Raw genomic sequence first — 27,083 nt, forward strand, 5'->3', positions numbered from 1 at the left:
TGAGACTCTGGCCAGATCCTGGTGAGACCTTGGCCAGATCCTGGTGAGACCCTGGCCAGATCCCAGCGAGCCCCCAGCCCCTTGTGGCCGAGGGGGCCAACGGGCAGGGCTTTAAGGCGAAGCGTTGTTGGAGGTAGAGCTGGGGGGCACGGCCAGGCTGGCCGGAGTTGGAGGGGGGACGTTGCTGCCGCTGCCAACGCTTCCCACCCCACCGCCACCACCGCTGCCGCTGCTCCGGCTGCCGCCGCTGCTGTTGCCTTTGCTGTAGGCAGAGGAGGAGGAGGAGGAAGAGGAGGAGGAAGGACCGGGCGTCTGGGCGAACAGCACACCTGGGGAGAGAGCGGGACGGGGGGCTGAGCCAGGGGGTGGCACGGCTGCACCAACGCTGCCGTGTCTGCAGCCGAAATGGGGGCCGTTGCCAACCCCCCGGTGGGCGCCCTTCACCTGTGTAGACGATGCCGTTGATCTCCACCGACATGCTGATGCTGTTGGTGCCGTTGCTGCTCAGGCTGGCGGCCGAGTCCTGGCGGTTCTCTGCCAGGGAAAAGTCGCGTTACGGAGCCCACCAGGAGCAGGAACCGCGGTGACGATGCCGGGAGAGGGGTTCGGCACTGACCTGGCGAGCGGGTGCCTTGGCTGTTGATGCGGATGCTCATGGGCAGTTGAGCCGTCATGGCCAGGAGGTTCTGCTGCAGCGCCCGTTGCATCAGCCGTTGTTGCTCATCCGTCACCAGGGCCATCTTCTTCTCCGGAGGTTCTCCTGATTCCAGCTTCTCCCGTAACTGCTCCAGCGCCGCGGCTTGAGCGGCTGCTGCCACCTGCACCGCGGCCGCCTGGGCTGCCACCACGGGATGGCCGGCTAACGCAACGGGAAGCCGGCTGGGCACGGAGATGGGGACGGGGGAGTCTTCTTCTGCAGGGGCACAGCAAGCGGTCAGGGGGACACGGAGAGGTGGATGCCACCACCCTGGGGTGACCCCAACCCCAGCTCGGGGCGCCTCCATGTCTCAACTCATGCCCAATCTCTACGGGTCAGAGCCAGGTGACCAGAGTGAAGGTCCCCAAATCAACGTTGGTGCCCACAGCCCAGGGAGGGGACAGGAGTGTGACCCTCAGCGCCCAGTTATTCCCCTTTTGTGGCTGCACCCCGTCACCGGGATGCAGCCCGGATGCTGCGGCAGACGTTACCTTTCTTGATCTTCTGGACGGGAGCGATGGAGCCACCGTTGGTGGCAGATGCCAACCCCAGCGCTGGCACCGGCAGCTTGGGGGAGGAGAGGAGGCCATGAGTGCCGCCGGGTGAGTAGGTGAAGAGGGAGCTGCCGAAGCCCTGCCGGCGGCCCTCCCGCCGGTTGCTGTCGATGGCCGCCTGCAGCTCGTTGGGGTTGCTGAGCCCTCGCTTCTCACATTCGTAGGGGTACAAGTACTTCATGTACCTGCCGGCAGGAGAGGATGGGGATGGAAGAGAATCATCAAATCATGGAATGGTTCGGGTTGGAAAGAACCTCAAAGCCCATCCAGTTCCACCCCCTGCCATGGGCAGGGACACCTCCCACTGGATCAGGGGCTCCAAGCGCCATCCAACCTGGCCTGGAACCCCTCCAGGGATGGAGCAGCCACCACTGCTCTGGGCAACCTGTTCCAGGGCCTCCCCATCCTCACAGCAAAATATTTCTCCCTAAGATCTCATCTCCATCTCCCCTCTTTCAGCTCAAAACTGTTCCTCCTTGTCCTCTCCCTTCACTCCCTGATCCAGAGCCCCTCCCCAGGTTTCCTGGAGCCCCTTTCAGCACTGGAAGCTGCTCTAAGGTCTCCCCACAGCCTTCTCTTCTCCAGAGTGAACAACCCCAATTCTCTCAGCCTGTCCTCCTACAGGAGGTTCTCCAGCCCTCGGATCATCTCCGTGGCCTCCTCTGGACTCGCTCCAACAGCTCCATGTCCTCCCTGTGCTGAGGACTCCAGAACTCGACACAGGGCTCCAGGTGGGTCCAACCAAAGGGGCAGAATCCCCTCCCTCCCTGCTGGTCCCTCTGCTCTGGATGCAGCCCAGGACACGGTTGGTTTCTGGGCTGTGAGCACACATCATCAGCTCATGTTGAGCTTCTCAAGCACCAACACGCCAATTCCTTCTCTCCAGGGCTGCTCCCAATCCATTCTCCACCCAGCCTGTGTTTGAGCTTGGGATTGCCCTGACTCAGGACCTTGCTCCTGGCTTTGCTCAACTCCACGAGGTCTGCACAGCCCCACCTCTCCATCTCATCCAGGTCCTCCTAGATGGGCATCTCCTCCATCCACCGCATTGAGGAGCTGTGGTGACTGGGCTGTTTGACACCCTTTCCCACCACCCCACCCCTTCTCTCCCTGTCACTCTTGACCGCACAGGGCAGAGGGATGGTGGCCAACACCGCCTTGTCCGTCCCCTCCATCCCCACCCCACGCTGAGCCGCCGTCGCTCACTGGGTGCGCAGGGTGAAGGCAGCGCTGGTGATGGAGGTGGGCAGGTTGAGCCCCTTGGTGATCTCCCGCCACAGCTTCTTGTTGATCACCTCCACCAGGCCACCCTTCTCTGTCACCAGCGTGTAGAGCATGTAGAGGTCCAACACCTGCTTGGCCATGATGGGGATCCGGTTGACGGGAGTCCCTGGGGAGCAGGAGGACAGAAAAGAGGGGTCTGAGGCTGCTGTTTTCTCACCCCCAGGGCAAAGCAAGACCCTTGTAGGGGCCAAGGAGCTCCTGCTCTTCCTTTCCTTCCCACCACCTCCTCCTTTCCCCCTGGAGGCCTCCCCTCCTGCTGTCATCTCCCTGAGCATCAGCCCGACGGCACAAAGGAAACAGAAACTCGCAGTTTTCAGCCTCAGCCCCCAAAACCGGGGCCGAACGCGGTTTCTCAGGCTGAGGTCAGGCAGCACTCGACAACACGAGTTATAAATAACGGCAACGGCGTTTCCCGGCTGCAGCGGTCCCGCACGTGCCCGGAATAGGGGGAGTCCAGCCCCCCGTCATGGGGAAAAGGGCTGCACCCCTCCTCCCTCTGGGGGTGTCTGTGATGGGTGAAGGGGTTCAGGGGGGGACCTGGCAGGATGCAGCCCCGTTCCCAGCCCCCCCCCGTGTATGCCCACGTGCTTCCCCCACCGCCTGCCTGACAAAAGGCTGAAGGCAGCGATGCGTCAGCATTTCCAGCGCTGTTTTCCACGCAGGAACCAGACCCTCGACCAGGCGAATGTTTCGTTTTTAGCCCTTTCCATCTTTGTGGCCCCCCCTACTCCCCCCTGTACCCACCCCCTGGCAGCTTGGGGAGAGGGGGAAGGCAGCGAGGGGCTTTGCCCTCTGCAATAACCCAAAGGAGAGCAAACCCAAGGGCAACACGCCCAGATTCTGCGAGAAGGGGCTGTAGGTCCCGGAAACGATGGGAAAGGAGAGCAATGCTGGGATAGGGGGGGAGCGCGGGGGCCGGATCCAGCCCAGCAGGTTTGACCTCGCTGTGCAGAGAGGTTAAAAATTAACCAGCGGCTCAGCCAGAGCGGTGACCTCAGGGCTGTAACGAGGGGCGAGAAAATGAGCCCCCCCAACCTCCGGGATGGGTGGGTACCGGGGTGCTCACCACGCTTCTGCATGAAGCTGAAGAGGTCATCCAGGAACTCCTTCCTCCTGGGGTCACCGTCCAGCTCGTACAGCTGTGCAAGAAGAGGAGAATAACGCTCAGAACGCCACTTGCACACATCCCCAAAAGCCCGACAGCCCCAATCCTCCCAAAACAGCAGCGCTGGGGCTTGTGCTGTTCAGCTCGCAGCGTGCCAAATGGCTCAGGGGGTGTTCCCGCGTGAAGCCGTGGGGTCTGAGGAGCCCTAAGGATCAGGGCTGACCTGTGCCGGTGCCCCAGCAGCAGCTCTGGGACACTGGGGCCATCGCCCTGACCCGCTCAGCTCAACCTGGAAACACCAGTGCTGGAATTGCAGCGCTGCCGCACGCCTCGCCCACGACCCGGAGCGGCTCTCATGCTCAAAGTGCCACAATCAGCCCCCGGCTCTTCCTGAGAATGCCGCTCCGCATTGTTTTTAGCATCCACGGCATGCTTAGCACAGAGTAGAGTGATGCTTCAGCGTGATCCATCCTCTGCACCTGCAGTGCCGGAGGGAGCAAGCGACAGGAGCTTGGGAGATTGCATGCCACGGTGTGAGCTCCTGTGCCACGCTGGGCACTGACATGCCATGGCATGAGCTCCCGTGCCATGATGTGAGCTCCCATTCCATGGCATGAGCTCCCGTGCCATGGTGTTAGCTCCCATTCCATGGCATGAGCTCCTGTGCCATGGTGTGAGCTCCCATTCCATGGCATGAGCTCCCGTGCCATGCTGTGAGCTCCCATTCCATGGCATGAGCTCCTGTGCCATGCTGTGAGCTCCCATTCCATGGCATGAGCTCCCGTGCCATGGTGTGAGCTCCCATTCCATGGCATGAGCTCCTGTGCCATGGTGTGAGCTCCCATTCCATGGCATGAGCTCCCGTGCCATGCTGTGAGCTCCCATTCCATGGCATGAGCTCCTGTGCCATGCTGTGAGCTCCCATTCCATGGCATGAGCTCCCGTGCCATGCTGTGAGCTCCCATTCCATGGCATGAGCTCCTGTGCCATGCTGTGAGCTCCCACTCCAATGGGATTGGCCGTGGGGCTGGTGGTGGCTGTGGGACTGGCAGTGGCTGTGGGGCTGGAGGTGGCCATGGGGCTGGTGGTGTCTGTGGGGCTGGTGGTGGCTGTGAGTGTCTGTGGGGCTAGCAATGGCCATGGGGCTGGGGTGGCCATGGGGCTGGTGGTGGCTGGTGGGGCTGGTGGTGGCCATGGGGCTGCTGGTGGCCATGGGGCTGCTGGTGGCTGTGGGACTAGCAATGGCCATGGGGCTGGTGGTGGTTGTGGGGCTAGCAGTGGCCATGGGGATGGTGGCAGCTGTGGGTCTGGGGGTGGCTGTGGCTGTGGGGCTGGTGGTGGCCGTGGGGCTGGTGGTGGCCATGGGTCTAGCAATGGCCACGGGGCTGGTGGTGGCTGTGAGGCTGGTAGTGGCCATGGGGCTGGTGGTGGCTGTGGGGCTGGTGGTGGCCGTGGGGCTGGTGGTGGCCATGGGGCTGGTGGTGGCCTTGGGGCTGGTGGTGGCCATGGGGCTAGCAATGGCCATGGGGCTGGTGGTGGCCGTGGGGCTGGTGGTGGCCATGGGGCTCCTGGTGGCCATGGGGCTGGTGGTGGCTGTGGGGCTGGTGGTGGCTGTGGGGTAGGTGGTGGCCATGGGGCAGGTGGTGGCCATGGGTCTAGCAAAGGCCTTGGGGCTGGTGGTGGCTGTGGGGCTGGTGGTGGCCGTGGGGCTGGTGGTGGCCATGGGGCTGGCAATGGCCTTGGGGCCGGTGGTGGCCATGGGGCTCCTGGTGGCCATGGGGCTGGTGGTGGCTGTGGGGCTGCTGGTGGCCATGGGGCTCCTGGTGGCCATGGGGCTGGTGGTGGCTGTGGGGCTGGTGGTGGCCATGGGGCTGGTGGTGGCTGTGGGGCTGGTGGTGGCCATGGGGCCGGTGGTGGCCATGGGGCTGCTGGTGGCCATGGGGCTGGCAGCCTCTCCCCCTGCAAGAACACCCCTACCGCCCATGTCACCACGCTGCCCACAGCACGGCTGCCGGACTGAACCCGTCGCGATGCCGCACCGCGACAATCAGCCGGGATGAGTCTTTCCGAGCTGGGTCAGCCAAAGCCAAGCAAGGTTTCCGGCACAGCCGCGCCTCGAGCACCCGGTTCTGCCGGGGCAGCTTTTGTCGGGACCCCACCCCACGCCAGACAGCCCGGCACATTCCTGCCTGATTTATGGCAGCAGGATCTGCCGGGCTGAGCGCCCCGGCACGCAGGCAGGCATGCCACGCCGGCTCTGCCTCTCCCTCATGCCGGCAGCCGAAGCCCAACGCATGGTTTCTACCCGGAGGCGGTGGTGGGTGGATAATCCCCCCCCTCCTCCTGCAAAAAGGGGGTGTCAGGGGCAGGTGGTGCCCAGACTCCACGGGGATGGCCACCGCAGCCCTCGCTTTGGCCTCTCGGTGCTGAGCAGCTCCCGTTTTCCTCAATGACAGCTTTGAACAACTGCCAGCGGAGGCGCGTCAGCCGGGATTGGGGCTATAAATACCACCCCGTAACTCAGCAGGCACGCACCCCGCCGGGATGCCAACCGCACGGCGGCACATTGGCACCATCACCGCGTCACCGATGTATCCCCTCATCCTGCAGGCACAGCACCCAACACCGCTGGGACCCGCGGGTGAGCGGCTGTCGCCCCCGCTGTGAGCGAGGGGTGCAATCGCCCTCCTTCCAGAACCCCCAGAAGGATCCGGATCTGTGGAGCTGAGGCTCCTCACGATCAAAGGGATCAACGGGGCTGATAAGAGGGGCAGCAGAGCCCTGCGGGAAAGCCATAAACCCCCAGTTCCCCTGGAAACCTCACAAAGCTCATCCGGCACCCGGCAAACCCCCAGGGAATAGGCAAAGAGATGTCCTCACCACTGGTTGAGACCACTCAAAGCCTCCCTCCTGCCCCAACCCCACGGTGAGGGCTCCGGTGCGCACGGGGAGTGTGGAGGGACCGTGGCACGGGACAAGCGGAGTCCCCTGGCAGGGCAGAGGTGGCACACGGCACAGCGGGCACCGCCGTGGGTTTTTTGGGCTAAGCCACGTGGGTTGCTCCCGAGCAGCCAAGGGTTGTTGGGCCAGCGCCAATCCAGCCTCCGCTGTTTCCTTGAGCGGCTCTGAAAGCCGCCTGCGGAAAAAGGGCTTCCCTGGCACCCACTGCTGCCATCCTGCGGGGTGCTGAGCCCCTTGCCCCCCAGCGTTAACCCCTCAGCCCCTCACCAACCCCACTAGTGGGGCGACAGTGCTGCAGGAGCTGCAGCCTCCGGCACCGCAGCGGAAAAACTATGACCCCCAGAACCAGCACCACCATGGTTCCCGCGTTCCCAACCGGAGTCATGGTTGGACTCAACGATCCAGTGGGTCCCTTCCAACAGAGTGATTCTATGATGCTATGAATGAAATAAGAAGCCAGGGAGAAGCGCTGCGCTGGGAGACGGGGCTGGAAACCCATCGCCTTCCTGCTCAGAAGAAGGGGAAACATGGAAAAGCAGAAGAGCTGGGAGAAAGGGAAAGGTGGAAAACCAGAAGTTCTGGCAACCGTGCTCTGGTGCCAGCAGGGTTTTGCTCGGCCCCAGGAGAGCCGGCAGGAGCGCCGGCCTGAGCTCCTGCACCATCCTGAGCTCCTGCACCATCCTGAGCTCCTGCACCATCCTGAGCTCCTGCACCATCCCAAACTCCTGCACCATCCCGAGCTCCTGCAGCATCCTGAGCTCCTGCACCATCCCAAACTCCTGCACCATCCCGAGCTCCTGCACCATCCCGACCTCCTGCAGCATCCCAAACTCCTGCACCATCCCGAGCTCCTGCACCATCCCGACCTCCTGCAGCATCCTGAGCTCCTGCACCATCCCAAACTCCTGCACCATCCCAAACTCCTGCACCATCCCGAGCTCCTGCACCATCCCAAACTCCTGCACCATCCTGTGCTCCTGCACCATCCTAAGCTCCTGCACCATCCTAAGCTCCTGCACCATTCCTGGGACCCTGGAATCGCAGTGGGTGCAGGCACAACCGGCCAACACCAAACACTGAGCCACCCCGGCGCAGTACAAGTCGTTGGTGAGCAGCCTGTGAACCTATGGAGCTCTCGCCGTCGAGCACCGGTTACGAAAACATCGGTTTGATAAAAGCAGGACTAATGCACCGGTTCATTTATCGCCACGACTCCTGGGCTCAATCCTGAGGGGAATGGATGCATTTAAGAGGATGAAAGAAAATTAACCGTCAGCTGAGGAAAGCGTGTGCCGGCTGCGGGGATTAGCGGCAGCGGGCGAGCGGCGTGCTGTCCTTCCTCACCACCCCACCGCCCGCCAGCCCCAGTGGTCCAAACTCCGCTGGTCGTGGCCAATCTCAGCCAGGGATGAAGCCACCGAGGTCACCAGGGTCAGGGAACAGAGGGAGCCCCATTCCCACACAGTGCCCTCGAGGTCCTGCCGGCACACCCAGCCGGCGCTGCCGGGCAAAGGACGTTTCGCAAGTTGGTGATTAAAGGCGAGATTTCGACAGCTCTGCTGTGCTCGGCTGCTGCTCGCCAGCCTCCACGACCCCAGAGTGGGGAGAGGGGCTCCCTTGGGACCCCCAGATCCTCATCCGGCTCTGCCGACGCCAACAGAACAGCCCAACATGACAACAGCATCCCAAGGAGCTTGGCCAGTAGCAGTTGGGGCAAAGTCGTGTCCCACCAGGATGTGCCCTACCTGCACCGTGGTGGGCAGCGCGTGACTAAATAGCATCTGGGGAGCTGCCCCCGGTCCCCTCATACCCCGAGCACAGGCAGGGGTGTGGAAGAGGGCAGAGATGAGCAACTTCCAGCAGCCCCTTGCAGGATTTCGTGGAATCATTAAGGTTGTAAAAGACTTCTTCAGCTCATCCAGCCCCATCATCAGCCCAACGCCACCGTCCCTGCAAAACCATATCCTGAAGTGCCATGTCTGCACGTTCTTTGGATCCCTCCAGGAATGGAGACTCCCCCACTGCCCTGGGCAGCCTCTGCTGGGGCTTCACTACTCTGCCAGTGATGGAATTTTTCCCAATATCCAACCAAAATCTTCCCTAGTGCAACTTGAAGCCATCCAGCACCCACTCCACCACAACCTCTTTTCCAGGAGCTGCAGAGAGTGATGAAGTCTCCCCTCAGCCTCCTCTTCTGCAGGCTAAACAGCCCCAGGGCCCTCAGCTGCTCCCAGAATCCCTGTTCTCCAGCCCCTCCCCACCTCCATTCCCTTCTCTGGATGCGCTCCAGATCCTCAACGTCCTTCTTGGAGTGAAGGGCCCAAAACTGAACCCAGGATTCGAGGTGTGGCCTCCCCAGCAACAAGTCCAGGGGGACGATCCCTTCCCTGCTCCTGCTGGACACACCGTGGCTGATCCAAGCCAGGATGCTGTTGACCTTCTTGGCCGGGCTCATGTTCAACCACTGTTGACTCCCAGACGCTCTTCCCCAAGTGCTGGGGAATGTCAACGCATTTTCCTTGCATCAATGGGCTAAGTGAGTTGGGGTTGTTGAGCCTGGAGAAGACTCCAAGGAAACCTTATAGTGACCTTCCAGTACCTGAAGGGGCTACAAGAAAGCCGGAGAGGGACTGTTCACAAAAGCTTGTGGTGACAGGATGAGGGGGAATGAGTATAAAGTGGAGAGGGGCAGATTTAGGCTTGATATAAGGAAGAATTCCTTCACCGTGAGAGTGGTGAGACACTGGAACGGGTTGCCCGCAGAAGTTGTGGCTGCCCCATCCCTGGAGGTGTTCCAGGCCAGGTTGGATGGGGCTTGGAGCCCCTGATCCAGTGGGAGGTGTCCCTGCCCATGGCATTGGGTTGGAACTGGATGGGCTTTAAGGTCCCTTCCAACCCAAACTATTCTAGGATTCTGATAGCATCTTGCGTTCGCCGGGACACGCTGCCGGCAGCCTGCGGTGCTCTCATGCCGTCAGGGACGTGGCAGAGGAGCTGTGCAGCCTGCAAAGACCACGAGGCACCATGGGCATCGTATGAAAGCTTCGGTATTGGGTCTCAAAATAACAATTTTGAGGAACAGAAACACCTTCTCATTTCAGCAGCGTACGAAACCGAGCACACAGCCGGGCTCGGCACAGATCGGCACCACCGGACTGAAATCAGCAGGTGCCGAGCCCCGGCTGGTGCCGATGCCCTCATATTGACCTCAGGCACGGATTCTGCTAGGCACAAAGCACGGTTCCTCCATGGGGAAGCACGGGTAGAGGTGGCGAGGCTGGGTGCAAAGGTAACACCGGCCGCCGGGGCAGCGAGCGAGACGCCGGGGGGAGAGGCTGTGCTGCCACCACTGAGTCAATAGATTCACATTTCGTAATTAAGGAGGTTCAGGGAGGTGGAAACAACTTAATCTGGAATGCAGATGCCCTGAGAATATCCTCTTACCACGGGGAGCTCGCCTGGCCGTGCCGCACCGCTGGAGCGTGTCCAGAGGAGGGCAACGAGGCTGGGGAAGGGTCTGGAGAACAAGTCTTATGAGAGGAGGCTGAGGGACCTGGGGTTGTTTAGCCTGGAGAAGAGGAGGATGACGGAAGACCTCATAGAATCACCAGGTTGGAAAGGACCCACTGGATCATCGAGTCCAACCATTCCTAACGCTCCCTTAAACCATTGCTCTCCACAGCTCCTGGAAAGGAGGTTGGAGCGGGTGTTGGGCTCTTCTCCCAAGTAACAAGTGATAGGACGAGAGGAAACGGCCTCAAGTTGCACCAGGGGAGGATTAGATTGGATATCAGGGAAAATTCCTTCACTGACAGAGTGGTGAAGCCCTGGCAGAGGCTGTCCGGGGCAGTGGGGGAGTCTCCAGCCCTGGAGGGGGTTCATAATCCGTGTAGATATGGCACTTTGTGACATGGTTTAGTAGTGCTGGTGGTGGGCAGACGATTGCACTGGACAACCTTAGAGGTCTTTCCAACCTTAACACTTCCGTGAGGTCTTCCAGAATATCTCGGGGAGACTCAGGGCAGGGCAGATTTAGTCCTTCTGATTAAAGCAATCGCACTATTCCATCATTCTATGATGGTGCCAGGGGATGCTGTGGAACAGCTGACTCCAGCCTGGCCACAGGGAATAGGAGATGTCCATTTCTTGGGAATCTAACTCCATGCATGCCATGCTCACCCATAGGAGATGTCCCTCAAGATCCTTCTGGGCTTGGGATCCAGCTCTGTGCACCCTGTGCTCACCCATGGGAGATGTCCCTCAAGATCCTTCTGGGCTTGGGATCCGGCTCTGTGCACCTCGTGCTCACCCATGGGAGATGTCCCTCAAGATGCTTCTGGGCTTGGGATCCAGCTCTGTGCACCCCATACTCAACCATGGGAGATGTCCCTCAAGATGCTTCTGGGCTTGGGATCCAGCTCTGTGCACCCCATACTCAACCATGGGAGATGTCCCTCAAGATGCTTCTGGGCTTGGGATCCAGCTCTGTGCACCCCATACTCAACCATGGGAGATATCCCTCAAGATCCTTCTGGGCTTGGGATCCAGCTCTGTGCACCCCATACTCAACCATGGGAGATGTCCCTCAAGATGCTTCTGGGCTTGGGATCCAGCTCTGTGCACCCCATGCTCAACCATAGGAGATGTCCCTCAAGATCCTTCTGCACTTGGGATCCAGCCCCGAGCACCCCGTGCTCACCCATGGGAGATGTCCCTCAAGATCGTTCTGGGCTTGGGATCCAGCTCTGTGCACCCCGCGCTCACCCATGGGAGATATCCCTCAAGATCCTTCTGGGCTTGGGATGAACCCCGTGCTCACCCATCACAGCACAAACACCCGGCATCGCCGCCGTCCCCGGTGTCACCAGCACAACTGGCTCAGCGCCGCGCTGCCCAACCTGCTTCGCCACCAGTGCAACGCCAGCCTTCCGTCCTTGCCACCAGCTGAGGACACGGAGCCAGATGGCCGTTGCCAGCAGATATATAATTAAGTGGAGGAGGAATTAGGAAGGCGGCGGGCGGGCGGCGCTGACCCTGCACCCCAGCGTCCCGGCAGGATGCCGGCCCGGCGTTTGGTGTGGATGTCCGGATTAATGTTTCAAACCAGATTACGGGAAAATCCCAACCCCATTGGCTTTCAAAGGGCTGGAGGCGAGAGGTGGCCCCTCGGCAATGCCAGGAATGCAGGAGAGAGCCCTCGGCACGGGAGCGGTGCGTGCCGGGGGTCCGCGATAACAGCCCCCTCCCAAGCAGCCCCCCACTCCCCTGCCCACGGGCTCCGGATAATTAAAGAAGGGAGGGGAAGCGCTGTTTAACGAGGCTCTGGGAGTGCAATCCTGGGAATTCCGGGGTTTACGCCGGAGCCGGATGAGTCCTTCCATCGGCAAGGCATCCCAGGGCTCCCCAAAACCTCACCGTGGGGTTCTGCGGGGCTGGGTCTGCCGAGAAGCTTGTGTCCAGGCATCCCACATCCAAGTTAAAAACAACCCCGCCACGGCTCGGTTCCGGGTTTTCAAGCCTCGGGGATTAATTTTCAAGTGGTTTTTTTTCTTTTTCCATTGCCAGGAAGTCTCGACGCTCCCGGCTTTCTTCCTTTCTCTTCGAAACCGGTCTGGGACGTGCACGCCGTGAGCTGTGGGGGAAAAGAGACCCCACGGTGACAGCGATGGGGCGGTTGGTGACCCCTCAACGGGGTTGAAAAAGCCTAAATTTCTATATTTAGGGATAAAAACCCCAACAAAAGCAGGGGAGAACCCATCCCAGTGAGGTCCCTACAGCAGGTAGCATGGAAAACATCCTCTTAGATTGATTCCAGCGCCGGGAAAATGATGGGGGGGTGTCTTTTTCTCTTTCTTTTCCTTCCTTCCTTCCACCAAGCAGCCCCTTGGGATGCATCCCTTTGTCCGGTTGACAGCCACGGGGCGACGCCGGGGCAGGGGGAGCAACCGTGGACGCTAACGAGTTATTTAATGAAGAATAAACACGCGGGCGGTGTTTCCCGTCCGGCTGGCGCACGCAGCCCCCTACATCCAAGACTTGCGTTTGTGGGCTAAGGAGGAGGTATTAATTGAGAAAAAGAAAGTCGTTTGTAAAAACAAAGAGGCGAAGAACCCCGAAATGAAGCGGTTTGGGTGATGCGGGTGAGGTGGTTTCCCGTAAGACGGTGGCGGAGTTGGGGATGGGGGTATCGGAGGCTGTGGGGGTATCGGGTTCGCTGGGGCCAATCCTTCCCAGCGAAGGGCAAAGGGAGAGTCCAACACGGATCGCGGCACAGATAAAGTGCTCGGCTTAGGGACAGGTCACCTCGCCACGTCCCCATCCTTAATCCCCCGCTGCGCCCCCTAAAGCCATCGGGTGGTTGGGGGGCAGTGGTGTGTACCCTCTCCTCGAAATCCCCATCCTTAATTCCATGGGAGACCCCCAAACCCTTGAGAATTGGTAGTTGGGGGGGGGGGCAAGGGTGTGCACCCCCTCCTCAAAATCCCTAATACCCCATGAGACCCCCAAACCCTACAGATGGGACAGTTGGGGAGGGAGAAAGGGTGTGTACCCCCTCCCCAAAATCCCTAATCCCCCGTGAGACCCCCAAACTCTTGCAAAGGGGCAGTTGGGGGGGGGAGAAAGGGTGTGCACCCCCTCTTCAAAATCCCTAATGCCCCATGAGACCCCCAAACCCTAGAGATGGGACAGTTGGGGAGGGGGGGAAAGGGTGTGTACCCCCTCCCCAAAATCCCTAATGCCCCGTGAGACCCCCCCAAACCCCAGGGAAGGGGCAGCTGGGGGGGAAGGAGCGTGCACCCCCTCCTTAAAATCCCCCCATTCCTAATCCCCTGTGAGACCCCCAAACCTTAGGGAAGGGGCAGTCGGGGGGACAAGGGGTGTGCACCCCCTCCCCCAAAATCCCTAATCCCCTGTGAGACCCTCAAACCCTTGAGAAGCGGTAGTTGGGGGAGGCAGGGGTGTGCACCTCCTCCCCAAAACCCCCCCATCCCTAATTCCTTGCCAGCCCCCCTAAAGCTCTCAGGAAGGGGCAGTTGGGGGGCAGGAGGGGAGTGTACCCCCTCCCCAGAATCCTTAATCCCCTGTGAGACCCCCAAACCATACAGATGGGACAGTTGGGGGGGAGAGAAAGGGTATGCACCCCCTCCCCAAAATCCCTAATGCCCCATGAGACCCCCAAACGATACAGATGGGACAGTTGGGGGGGAGAGAAAGGGTATGCACCCCCTCCCCAAAATCCCTAATGCCCCATGAGACCCCCAAACCATACAGATGGGACAGTTGGGGGGGGAAAGGGTGTGTACCCCCTCCCCAAAATCCCTAATGCCCCGTAGAGACCCCCCAAACCCCAGGGAAGGGGAAGCTGGTGGGGAAGGAGCGTGCACCCCCTCCTTAAAATCCCCCCATTCCTAATCCCCTGTGAGACCCCCAAACCCTTGAGAAGTTGTAGTTGAGGGGGGAAGGGGTATGCACCCCCTCCCCCAAGTCCTCCATCCTTAATCCCCCATGAGACCCCCAAACCCTACAGATGGGACAGTTGTGGGGGGGGAAAGGGTGTGCACCCCCTCCCCAAAATCCCTAATCCCCCGTGAGACCCCCAAACTCTTGCGAAGGGGCAGCTGGGGGTGGCAGGGATGTGTACCCCACCCCCCCAAATGCCTGGGGCAGCCCCCCCAGCCCCTCGCCGGGAACGGGACGGTGCTGGCGGCAGCCTCGCCTGCGCGGGACAGGACAGGGCTGGTTCTGGTGGCCGCTGGTCGAGTCCACTGACCGGCCGGACAGGATTCCAGGGCCACCCGGGTTGGGGGGCCGCTTCCGTGGGGGCAGTCAGAGAGCTCTGAGCCCTCACCACCACGTTTCCCGTCGGCACTATTGTTCCCACTGGTTCCCAGTATTGTCCCCTCCGCGTGTCTCGGCACTCCGCAGGTGCCTCTCCTTGTGGTGGGGGCTGTGGGACCAACGGGTGGCAGATCCACAGGGGTTCCTGTGGCAGAAGGATAAGCGCATTCCTGATTTCCAGATGCCACTCGGATGAGGGAAAGCAGATAAGGGGGGTTGGGAGCATTCGTTAGAGCTTGTTCGCCTTGAAGACCTTGGAAGTTTGAAGACCAAAAAGCTTGAGGTCTTGACACCACCAGGGTGTCCACCAGCACCTACAACTCCCGTTGAGCGACGCCACAGCCGCATCGTGGCCACGGTTGCATGGGAGCCACCCCACCAGACAAAAGGCATGGGATGGCGATGAGCAGGAGCCCACAGCACCCTGTCCCAAACCAAACCCCGTGGCAGGATGAGGGTCCCCGTGCAGCCCCCGTGCCACCAGGCTGGTGGGAGCACTGTATGGCCAACCCGGGGGCACAGAGGCTGGTGTCAGCACCGACACAGCCAGTGTCACCGCGCCACCACGAAGGGGGACGTTGAATGGGCGAATTAGTCGCCGTTTAACCTCCCTGACCCCCCATTGTCCGTGCGCTGTCAGCCGCCCTCCCCACCACGGCCACCACGGCCAGCCGGCAGCCACCAAGATGCTTCGTGTGGATCCATGTCCATACACCAGAGACATCCCAGTGCAGCGAGACAAGACGCTTCCTGTGGATCTATGTCCATGCACCGGAGCCATCCCGGTGCAGAGAGCCAAGATGCTTCCTGTGGATCTATGTCCATGCACCGGAGCCATCCCGGTGCAGAGAGCCAAGACACTTTGTGTGGATCTATGTCCACGCACCGGAGCCATCCCGGTGCAGCGAGCCAAGACGCTTTGTGTGGATCTATATCCATGCACGGGAGCCATCCCGGTGCAGCGAGCCAAGATGCTTTGTGTGGATCCATGTCCACGCACCGGAGCCATTCCGGTACAGAGAGCCAAGATGCTTTGTGTGGATCCATGTCCACGCACCAGAGCCATCCCGGTACAGAGAGCCAAGATGCTTTGTGTGGATCCATGTCCACGCACCAGAGCCATCCCGGTGCAGAGAGCCAAGATGCTTTGTGTGGATCCATGTCCACGCACCGGAGCCATCCCGGTGCAGAGAGCCAAGACCAATGCCGGCCCCCAGGATGGCTGTGCTGCTTTTCACCTTCCTGCAGAGAAAGCAAATCCCGCTGCAACCGCATTTCCAGTGCTGTTTGCAGAGGGACCTGCTGAGCGGCAGCTTCTCAGGCTCTGGCTAAACCCAAAACTAGTTCACAGTCTGAATACCGATGCGTGGTATGGACTGCCAAGAGGTCTGAGGGGATGAGGAGCAGATGATCGCCACCAAGCCGAGAGCTGTGGATGGGAATCAGCTCTGCCGGCCCTCGCCGCGTGCGTGCCAGTGCGTGCCCTTGACACGCGCTTGCTACCGCACTGGACCTTGGGCAAATATTAATTCAGCGGAGTCAGGCAGTGTTGAGAAAGCTCATCCCAGCGAGCAACACCCAGCACCCGGCTGGGTGCACCCTGGGTGGGCAGCCAAGCTGAAGCCGCGCAGCTCAGACCTGGGGAAACCATGGCCAGAGCAGACACGTTTGTCCCAACGGAGAAGCGGTGCAAACCCTCGGGCACCCAGCGAGCCCCCACCCTGGGCCATCCCTCCAAAGGTGGACGGCTGAGCCAGAGCCACGTGGCACGGAACCAGGAAACCCATGGCCAGAGCAGCAAAGCTCTTCCCAGTGCAGAAGTGGCGCAAACCCTTGGGACTCCCCAGGGAAGCACTAAATCTGGCAATATCGCAAAAGCATTTTGGCCAACGCCCTCGGCCACACGGTGTGAGTGTTGGGGTGTCCTGTGCAGGGATACGAGTTGGATTCGATGCTCCTTGTGGATCCCTTCCAGCCATTCTATGGTTCTATGGCACCCAGTGAGCCCCTCCTTCAGGCTGTCCCTCCCCGTGTGCCCCCCAGGCCACCCTGGGGTGACACCCAACGGGATTGGCAGGTCAAGACCCCCAACAAGGACTCGACCCAGCGTGGGAGCAGGAGCTTCGTTGGAGCTCGCAGGCGGATAGGGTTTAAATTCCACCATATGTAAATGATCGCCTTAGAAAGGGGATCGCTGTAAGCCAGAGCAGATGAGTCACCGGGGCTTCCACCAGCCAGGGATTTGTCTAATTGCAAATCTGTTCCTGAAATGCGAGGTCCACCACCTTTATCACCCGTGGGATGGTTTCTCCGCCGACCCTGCATTGCGGTGGGGGTCCCAGTGGGAGGGAAATCTCCGCTGGCTCTGCCCGTGGGAGCTGGAAGAGATCCAGCAGCCACAGATGGTTTTGACAGGCAGCCAGCTGCGGGTTGTCAGCCTGGGAACCATCGCCGCCGAGCTGTGCCGGCAGCGCCGAAACCTCACTAGTGACCCGCAGAGAGGAGGGAGGTGGCTGGAGGGGGGCAATCCTGTGGCACTGACACAGCATCGGAGCGATGCCAGCTCTGGCAAAGCTGCTGCCCAAGCCTGTCCTGCTGCAATCGGTGCCACAGGTTCTGAAAGCCTGAGCTGGGGTCTCCATGGTGGCCGCAGGTGGGGAAACTGAGGCAGGAAGCTAAGCCCTTTTGCTGATGGGATTTGGGGCTGGCGCCTGTGTGGATGCTCCCAGATGCCACCTACACCAGGTGAGACCCCTGAGCCGGCTGCTGCACAGGGATTAGGAAGCCTTTTCCCGAAAGGCCACAGCACCAGTGGCAGAGCCACCCCATCCCCGCAGCACCCAGGGGATGCAGAGCCCTGGCCCCAAGCAGCCCTGCCATAGCGTGGATTATCTGTCAAAAAGCGGGTCAGGAGCTGAGAGAGGAGCTGCACCCTGACTCCCTGATTCCACCGCCCCAGCGGGCTCAGAATCCAGCAAGTTGCCACCCCTCCCCATGGCACATGTGGGGAGTGGGGATTGGGGTGCCCACCCCTGCTCAGGGGCGGATCCCAGCCTCGAGCAGCCCCGGCTCTGTGTGTGTGTGTGCACACGCCTGTGGTGGCTTAGGGAATTCTCTGTGCACACACGTGTGCGCACAGGCTGCAGAGTGTGTGCGTATATGTGCACGTGCACACCTGTGAGCTGGCTGAGGGGATTCTGTGTGTGTGCACACGCATGTGCACAGGCTGCAGGGGCTGTGTGTGAGCACACACACACACATATGCTCTGCAAGGGCTGTGTGTGAGCACACACACACACATGCTCTGCAGGGGCTCTGTGAACACACACACACACACACATATGCTCTGCAGGGGCTGTGTGTGAGCACACACACACACACATATGCCCTGCAGGGGCTGTGTGTGAGCACACACACACACATATGCTCTGCAGGGGCTGTGTGTGCACACATATGCTGTGCAGGGGCTCTGTGTGAGCACACACACACACACATATGCTCTGTGTGCGCACACGCGCGTGTTCGCTGGCTGTGGCTGGGATGTGCCCATGCTCTGCCATGGCCATTCAGGGTCCCCGCTCCGCGTCCCCCACACCGGGGCGTTTGCTCTTTCTCCTTCTTCCCCAGGTTACGGCATTGGGCTCCCCCAGAACTCGCCGCTGACGTCCAACATCTCCGAGTTCATCAGCCGCTACAAATCCGCCGGATTCATGGACCTCCTGCACGACAAGTGGTACAAGATGGTGCCCTGTGGCAAGCGTGTCTTCGCCGTCACAGAGGTTTGGGTCTCAGGGGGAGCTCTGGGGTGCGTTATCCATCGGGGAGTGGGTCAGGAGCTGAGCTGTGCCCCGACTCCCCCAATCCGGCTGCCCCCGTAGGCTCAGAATCCGGCAAGCGGCCACCATCACCCACAGCACCAGCGCACGTGGCCCTGCTGGGGAGCACAGCCCCAAACAGCCCCGGCACAGGGGGGGTTATCCGCCAGCGAGCGGGTCAGGAGCTGAGCTGGGAGCTGCTCCCCCACATCTGCCTTCCCTCGCGGCTCAGAATTTGGCTGGTGGCCGCCCCTCTCTGTGGCCCACTCGGAGAGCAGAGCAGCCCCCCCTGCCCTGGGAGCGGCCCCCAGCCCCACACAGGGGGGATTATCCACCAAGGAGCGGGGCAGGAGCTGCGCCCCAACCCCGTGTCGGCTCAGAATCCAGCAGCGCTTTCAGGGCTGCATCAAGGGGGGGGAGCTGGGGGCTCCCCAAACCACCCCCCCACCTTGGTCCCCAATTGTGGCACGTCCGGCCTAGCCCGTTTTCGCTGCCATCTCTGCTGCGGTTTTGGGCCAGAAATAGGCCGATGAAGCAACACTGCGCCCTTGCCCAAGCGCGGCTGTTTGCTTTGCTGACAAAGGACCTGCTCTCCTCTCTGCTCTCTCTTCCCCCTCTCCCTTCTTCTTCTTTTAAACAAACTCTAATTCCTGTTAGTTCAGCTGTGCGAGGCAGCCACCTCCTCCACAGCCTCGGAATTACTTTGGGGGGGCCACGGCTTTCACAGGGGGGGAACACCAGCAAGCGCTGCCCAGCCCGGTTCTGGGGTGCTGGTCCAACTGGGAGTAAATAAAATAAGCTGAGTGAAGGTGCTGGGCACCCAGGACAGGAGGGATGTGTCACCTGTCCCCCACCTCATTAATTATCCCAGGTCTCATTAAGAAAAAGCTTCACACAGAGCCTGGATGCCAGGAGCAGCACCTATGGGCTGTGCAGGCATCAGGCTGGGGGAGGCACTCGGTGCCTAAGCCGCTCTTGCTGAGAAGTCCCTGACCCCCGGCCAGGGATCCAGCAGGATTACAGCTCCGGGAATGCTCCCTGAGCACTATGAGCCGATTACCGCCTTGGATCCTTGGCCAAGAGCACCCTGTGGCAAAGCTGGATGGTGGCCCAGGGCAAGACGGGCGATGATGGCTGTGTCAGGGTCATCGGGAAGGACTTGGCTCGGGATACATCCTCGTGTGACAGAGCTGCTGTCCCAGCACCCCATCCCCTCCTCGCCCCCGTTATCTGCTACTGGTCCAACCAGCTGCTGCAATCGCCTCCTCCCGGCACAGAAACTGGGGGGCCCCCCAAGGTGCTGCCCTTTATCTGCACCCCTACCAACGGAGCCAAAGCGGCTTTGGGGTGGGGGGGACGGCAGCTCCGGGCTGGGTGACGATACAAGGGTGCCCCTTTCCCCACACAGGGGCCCCTCGCCCTCCCCGGGGGCAGCTCATCCGCTCGGCTGCCTAATGCAATAAAGCTCTAATCAATATTTTAAAGAAAGTAAACGGACCCTCCCGCCCTTGTTAAGAGGTTGCGGGGCCCCTGCACGCAGCCTTACTCCCCCCCCGGCCTTTTAAAAGGGAAATAATCCATGTGAGTAAGGGGTTCAGGGTCCCACAAGGGCAGCGGGGATCCCCCCCTGCCTCAATCAGAGCCTCCGCACAGGGCTTCGCAGGAATAAATGGGTTTTTCATTGACCCTTCCAGAGGTTCCACCAGGAAAATCCCAGCTCCGTCTTCCCAGAAGCCACCCCAGAAGCCCTGTGGTCCCCAAGCTGGCGGGGAAGGGGGGGTCCCCAGTTTTGCCCTCATCGCACTCTGCCTGGCGGGGTTGTCGAGTTGCTTTCGGTTTATATTCAACCGTTGCACTTTGAAACGCCGTATCGCGGAGAGCGCTGCTCAGCACGAGATAAGGGCTGAGGTTTTTGCCCCCCACGTGCCACCGGTGCGGCTCAGCCGTCTCCATTTGGGACACCTTAAGAAACCTTCTGCTCCTCCAGAGCTCCAGCAAAGTCTCTCCCCAGCACCGAGTTGGCTTCTTAAAGCCTCTGGTGCTTCCTGACAGGAGTGGAGATGGGTTAAATATCAGCTTGTGCCACCCCAAAAATGGAGCAGCTCAAAGGAGGCCCCCCAAAACTGGGAGCTCCAAGGGATGCACTCAAAATGAGGTGCCCAAAATGGGGTGACCCTAAGGAGGCAACCCAAATGGGGCACCCAAATCCAGGTGCCCCCCTAAGGAGGCACCCAAAATGGGGTACTCAAAACAGGGCATCTCTAAGGATGCACCCAAAACCAGGCACCCCAAGGCATGCACCCAAAATGAGGCACCCAAAATGGGGCAACCTAAAGGAGGCACCCCAAGGGATGCACCCAAAACTGGGCACCTCTAAGGAGGCACCCAAAATGGGGTGTCCTGATGGCCCCTAAAGGGGTCCTGGAGGTTATAAAGGGGACCTTGGAGTCCCTAAAGGTGCCCTGGGCATCCTAGTAGGGTCCTAGGGGTCCCTAAAGATGTCCTGGAGGTCCCTAAAGGTGTCCTAGTAGGGTCCTAGGGGTCCCTAAAGGTGTCCTGGAGACCCCTAAAGGTGTCCTAGTAGGGTCCTAGGGGTCCCTAAAGGTGTCCTGGAGACCCCTAAAGGTGTCCTAGTAGGGTCCTAGGGGTCCCTAAAGATGTCCTGGAGGTCCCTAAAGGTGTCCTAGTAGGGTCCTAGGGGTCCCTAAAGGCATCCTGGAGACCCCTAAAGGTGTCCTAGTAGGGTCCTAGGGGTCCCTAAAGGCATCCTGGAGGCCCTAAAGGTGTCCTAGTAGGGTCCTAGGGGTCCCTAAAGGTGTCCTGGAGACCCCTAAAGGTGTCCTAGTAGGGTCCTAGGGGTCCCTAAAGGTGTCCTGGAAGTCCCTAAAGGTGTCCTGGAGGTCCCTAAAGGTGCTTCTACCCCGGGGAGCCCCACGCTGATGGCAGGAGCTCACTGGGAAGGTGTTACAGAGCATTTGGGGCGACACACAGCAGTGCCAGATTTTTGGCAGCAGTTGGCTGAGCCACTCAAGTTCTGGGGGCTCATCACAACCTGGGGCCCCCCACGAGCATCCCCCTCCGGTGTAGCAAATGCCCATGGTGTCCCCACGTCCCCCCAGACCCCTCTGCTGCTGGTGGTGCTATAATAGGCACAAGACCGAAATGACAGCCCTTGCTGCTGGCCAGCAGCAGATGATGTGGTGGCGATGCCACACAAGGAGCCTCCTCTCACCCCAAAAATACCCCTTGCAACCCCCCACAAGGAGCTATCGTGCCCTTGGCAGCCCCCTGAACCCCTCGTTGTGGCTCATTTGTTCACAGCGCCCCAGCTCAGCCCTGACCTGTGCCGTGACCATCCCCAGGGATGGGGAAATGCCTCACTCCAGCTCCCTAACTCTTCCTCACGGCCTCCTCTTCCTCCTCTCCCCACCCAGCACACGGTGCAACCCAAGTTTGCAAGAATCTGTCCCAATAAAAGTCCATGGTGGAGGATGGGGACAGCGTCAGGCACGGAGCATCTGAAGCTTTGGGGTGGAGATGGGCACAGAGCCGGGACAGGGATGCTGAGGGTCCCCAGCACCAGCGCATCGGGAGCTGAATCCGACCTGCAGCTGCAGTAAGAGCTGGGTTTGGGGGACCTGGGGCAGCCTCTGGGATGAAGCAAGAGAGAAATCAGCTCCCCACGGAGCCCACACGGCTGCAGCTCAGCCCTGGGAGATGCTGGGGCCCCAGATCAACCAACGCATGCGTTCCCCACGAGTTCAAGCTGAGCAGAGAGGAGCTCCTTTGCAAGAAAAAAAAGAGGAACCCCAAAATAGCTCTTTCTTTCAGCGGCGCTTCCCCACCGCGGCGGAAAGGCTCGGCGTAGGCACGACCACGCTCACGGCACCACATCCCCATGGGCGGCACTCAGCTCCCTGGGGCTGCCAGGGTTTCTCCTAACGCACCTCGATCCCAGGGAAGGAGCAGGAGTTGGGGTAGAGGGGGATAAAGCATCCCCTGCCAGCAGCAAGGGGGGCCCCAGCAGCCACCCCACCCCAGCACTCGCTCTTTGCATTCCTGCTTCTCTTTCTCCAGCCCGGCTGTGCCAGCGGCAGGGAAGGATGCAGCTGAGAGAGCCGGGCTTGTTCACCTTGGAGAGTTGGGGTTGTTCAGCCTGGAGAAGAGAAGGCTCTGAGGAGACTTTATAGCGACCTTCCAGTATCTGAAGGGGCTACAAGAAAGCTGGGGAGGGGCTGTTCATAAAGGCTCGGAGCAATAGTACAAGCGGGAACGGGTATAAATTGGAGAGGGGCAGATTTAGACTGGACATAAGGAAGAATTTCTTCCCCATGAGAGTGGGGAGGCCCTGGCACAGGTTGCCCAGGGAAGCTGTGGCTGCCCCATCCCTGGAGGTGTCCAAGGCCAGGTTGGATGGGGCTTGGAGCCCCTGATCCAGTGGGAGGTGTCCCTGCTCATGGCAGGGGGTGGAACTGGGTGATCTTTAAGGTCCCTTCCAACCCAAACTATTCTATGATTCAATCCCGTGGGCAGGGAACATCCCAGTGGGGCAGGAGCTGGGAAAGCATCGCCCAACAGCAGCAACGGGGCCACAGCAGCCGCCCCACACCAGCACTCACTGTTTACATTCCTGCTGCTCCTTCCCCAGCCCGGCTGTGCCAGCGGCATCACGCGTTGGAGGGCGGCCAGAAGGAGCTCCCGACCAGCGCCGCACTGTGCCGAGCAAACCCCTGGCCCGGGTCCAGTGGCCGCGATCCAAGCACCGGCGCGCTGGCAGGCTGACGCGCTGGGGAAAGCCTCTCCTGGCCGGGTGCTTTGCCTCCTCTCCTCCACCCACAGCACAGCGGCAGCCGCTTTCCTACACCCTCTGGCTGCTTCCATGATTTACCACCACGCTGGGATCTCCCTGCTGACCCTGGGAAGCTTTCCGGTGGGAAGAGAAAGGGAGGAAGAGAGGGAGCTCAGCCCCTTTCGTCGGCATAGTTTACGGGGAAGAGATGGGGAGGGGGCACAGGATGCACCAGGATGCAGGCTGGTGTCCCCAAAACTTGTCAGGACCCAACGGAGACTACAACACAGTTCATGGCACATCTACGGACCATGGCTCCTGCATCAGATTTTCCTGCTGGATTCCAAGAGCTGGGAGTGATTTCCCAGTGCCCAAAGCCAGTGCCTGGGTCCAGCACGGCACCGACATGGTGACAAACAGGAAGATCACAGCCGCAGTATCGAAAAAGCCATTTCACAGACACAAGATCACGTCCCCAGTCCCGACGGCAGGAAACACAAAAAGAGAGAAACCACAAGAAGAAGAGGTGGCGTGGGTGCAGCGACACGACGCTGAAGCATCCCTCCTTCCCCACAGCCCGACCGGAGCATTCCGAGGGAAGGCGACCGCATGCTCCATGCTTGCTTGTGCTTTCTCCACCAGCCCCTGTTGTCAGGCTGCCCATATCCAGACGTGCCGGCAGATCTCGGCAGCTCCTTCCCCCTTTCGGGAGGGATGCGATGGCCCCTGCCTCTTCCCCTTCGGGCGGTCACATCCCTCCCAAAAGGCCACCGTGCTCCGGCCGCTCCATCTGGGTCCCATCTGCTGCTGTTGACTCCCGTCCCTTCCCCCAGCCCTAAACTCAGATGTATTTAAACACACACATCAAAGGCACCGGGCAGCCCCTGGGGAGCCCCAGCTCACAGCACATTTCCTTCTATTAGCCAAAAGCGGGACGCAGCGAGATCCAGCACCGGGAGAGAGCCGGAGCGTGCCTGCCTCCTGCCAGCCCTGCTCAGCTGGCGAGGGGACGGGCAGCCAGGTTTTTTTGCTTTCATGATGGTTTCCCTCTTTAGAGGCATTTTGGCAGGGCAAATCTGCCCCAAACATCCAAAGGGTTGGAGCCATCCCACCCAGCTTCACCTCAGCGGCGATGGGTGATTTTTTTTTCCATCATTTCCAGCAAGAATCCTGCCAGGTCCCTGCAGCAAACTCCATCACATCATCCACCTGCACCGGAGCCAGGACAGACGATCCCACCAGAGCCACCAACCGAAGCAAGAGGGGAGCTCAAACACTAAAACACAGCTGAGCTCAAACACCAAAACCCCAGAGCAACCCCAGAGCAACCCCACGCTTTCTTAGCGGCAACGACGGTGGCTCGATCTGAGAACAACGCTGCCGGAGGCGGCACTGCCAGAGGCATCCCACCGCGGTTCTCGAGGACGCCACGATGGGGTGACGGGCACGAGGGGATCACGCACGTCTCGGTGGGCACCTACTTGCTTAAATTGCTCCTCGTAGGTCCAGTCGCCGTGGTCAGGGGCTGGCGGCGGGGGCTGCGCGTGGCCCAGTCCGGAGGGGACCCGCTCCTGGCCGCCCGGCAGCCGCTGCGGCTCGCCCCGGTAGTGCTGGGGTGCTGGGGGCTTGCGGAGCAGCAGGGATCCTGCGCCAGCCCGCACCGCCTCTGCCGAGCCAAGCCCTTCCTCTCCCATGTCTTCCTCCTCTTCATAGTCTTCCTCTTCCTCCTCCTCCTCCTCCTCTTCTTCCTCTTCCTCCTCACCCAGGTCCTCTTCAAAGTCATCTTCATCCCATTTGCCTTTTCTGGACCAGAAAGGAGAGTGGAGATGTCCGACAGCAGACACAGTGCTGGGTCCCCAGAGCTGATGCCTCTTGCCTGCCCCACACTTGTGGGGCTGGGACCATGGGGAACCCCGCAAAGCCCCAGCACAACCCGAGCAGTGGGTGGCAGCCTTGGGGGGCATCGCTGGCTGCCGGCATCCCGAGACAGCAGCTCCAGCCTGGTGCGGAGCTCTGCCAGATGGCTCCCAGCCTGTTCTCTGCCCTGGAGAGGACACGGGCTGCGAGGAGGCAGCCACGAGGGCTCTGCATAATTTAAAGGCCAGACCAGGATCCTCTGTCAGGGCCCCACGTGGCTCTCTGGGCAGAAATGTCACACCAGCCTGGCATGAGGAACCACAGCTGCTGAGCTGATCTGTTGCCCTCAGCACCTCCTGCTCTGGGATGTCCCGACAGCGCTAACCCACCTCCTGCTCTGGGATGTCCTGATGGAACCAACCACCTCCTGCTTTGGGATGTCCTGATGGAACCAACCACCTCCTGCTTTGGGATGTCCTGATGGAACCAAGCACCTCCTGCTTTGGGATGTCCTGATGGAACCAACCCACCTCCTGCTTTGGGATGTCCTGATGGAACCAACCCACCTCCTGCTCTGGGATGTCCCGACAGCCCTAACCCACCTCCTGCTCTGGGATGGCCTGATGGCACCAACTCACCTCCTGCTCTGGGATGTCCTGATGGTGCCAACCCATGTCCTGCTTTGGGATGTCCTGATGGAACCAACCACCTCTTGCTCTGGGATGTCCCGACAGTGCTAACCCACCTCCTGCTCTGGGATGTCCCAATGGTGCCAACCACCTCCTGCTCTGGGATGTCCCAATGGTGCCAACCACCTCCTGCTCTGGGATGTCCCAATGGTGCCAACCACCTCCTGCTCCGGGATGTCCCAATGGAACCAACCCACCTCCTGCTTTGGGATGTCCTGACGGCATTAACCCACCTCCTGCTTTGGGATGTCCTGATAGCACCAATCCACCTCCTGCTTTGGGATGTCCTGACGGCACTAATCCACCTCCTGCTCTGGGATGTCTCGATGGCACCAACCCACCTCCTGCTTTGGGATTTCCTGATGGAACCAACCCACTTCCTGCTCTGGGATGTCCCAATGGTGCTAACCAACCTACCAGTCCCAAGCTGCATGAACCTGGTCGCCCAACAAGCAGCCCCTGACAGCCTCCACTGCCACTTTCCTGCCCCAAAAAGACACCTGCATCCCAAACCACCCACGCCAAAACACTCCAGAGCCAAACCGTGTCCCTATCCCTTCCCAGAACCCATAAGAACTGCCACCAGTCCAAGCGTATACTCACAGATCCTCCTCCTCCTCAGAGCCCATCTCCTGCTGGTAGCCACCATCCTCCTCGCCGTGCTCCTCTTCCTCCTCCTCCTCCTCCTCCGAGGCCTGGCTCTCATCCGACACCGCGGGGCTGGACGAGTGGCTGAGGCCGGCGGCTGCTGCCCGCATGGCAGCCAGAGCAGCCATCTGCGCCCGCTGGATGTGCGCGCTCTCAGGCTCCGCTCCTTCTTCTGTGGGCGCCGGGGCCGGATCCTGGTTACGGCCACGTGCCGGGGTGCTGGCAGGAGTCTGTCCCAGAGCTGACGGCGGCTGCGCTGGAGGCGGCGTGGAACGCTGCTGCTGTTCCTGCTGCCGCGCTTCCAGCGCCTGCTGCAGCCTCGCGCGCTGCTGCCGCTGCAGGTTCTCCATCACCGCCTGCAGTTTCATGGCTCTGCCCGCGAGCGCTGGGTCCCCGGCGGGGTGGGGGGCGATGCACCCAGGAGGCAATGCCCGGGCGGCACCGGAGGCAGCGCCCGGCACGCTGCCGTGCTCCAGTGGGGCTGGAGGCCAACGCTGGGGAGTACCGCGCGAGGGAGCAGCCCTGCCAGGGGGCTGCCGGGCTCCGGGGGCAGCGGAGGCTCCGCAGTTCTCTTGGGCTCTCAGGGATGTGCCCTCTGACCTCCTTCAGTCTTGGCCTGATGTCCTCTTTGCTTGAGGGCTCCGGTGGGAGCTGTGGGCACGGGGCTGCTTGTCGGGATCGGGGTGCAATGAGGGTGCTCGTCGGGATCGGGATGCAACGAGGCTGCTCGGGGTGCAACGAGGCTGCTCGTCGGGATCGCGGTGCAACGAGGCTGCTCGGGGTGCAACGAGGCTGCTCGTCAGGATCGCGGTGCAACGAGGCTGCTCGGGGTGCAACGAGGCTGC

The 27,083-nt window shown here is 60.8% G+C and overlaps 1 protein-coding gene across 1 annotated transcript; it reads right to left on the minus strand.

Annotated features, from left to right (window-relative positions):
* ARID3A (AT-rich interaction domain 3A) lies at positions 1–27,083 on the minus strand. Its single transcript, XM_054050491.1, has 8 exons — positions 26,194–27,083; positions 24,526–24,847; positions 3,602–3,674; positions 2,458–2,641; positions 1,189–1,436; positions 617–913; positions 445–534; positions 1–329 (listed from the first exon to the last, which is right to left on the minus strand). Exons 1-8 carry the CDS (start codon positions 26,604–26,606, stop codon positions 112–114), a joined length of 1,845 nt encoding a protein of 614 aa, XP_053906466.1. The 5' UTR covers positions 26,607–27,083; the 3' UTR covers positions 1–111.

Source organism: Cuculus canorus, chromosome 27, assembly GCF_017976375.1.
Source record: "Cuculus canorus isolate bCucCan1 chromosome 27, bCucCan1.pri, whole genome shotgun sequence".
Classification (NCBI taxonomy): domain Eukaryota; kingdom Metazoa; phylum Chordata; class Aves; order Cuculiformes; family Cuculidae; genus Cuculus; species Cuculus canorus.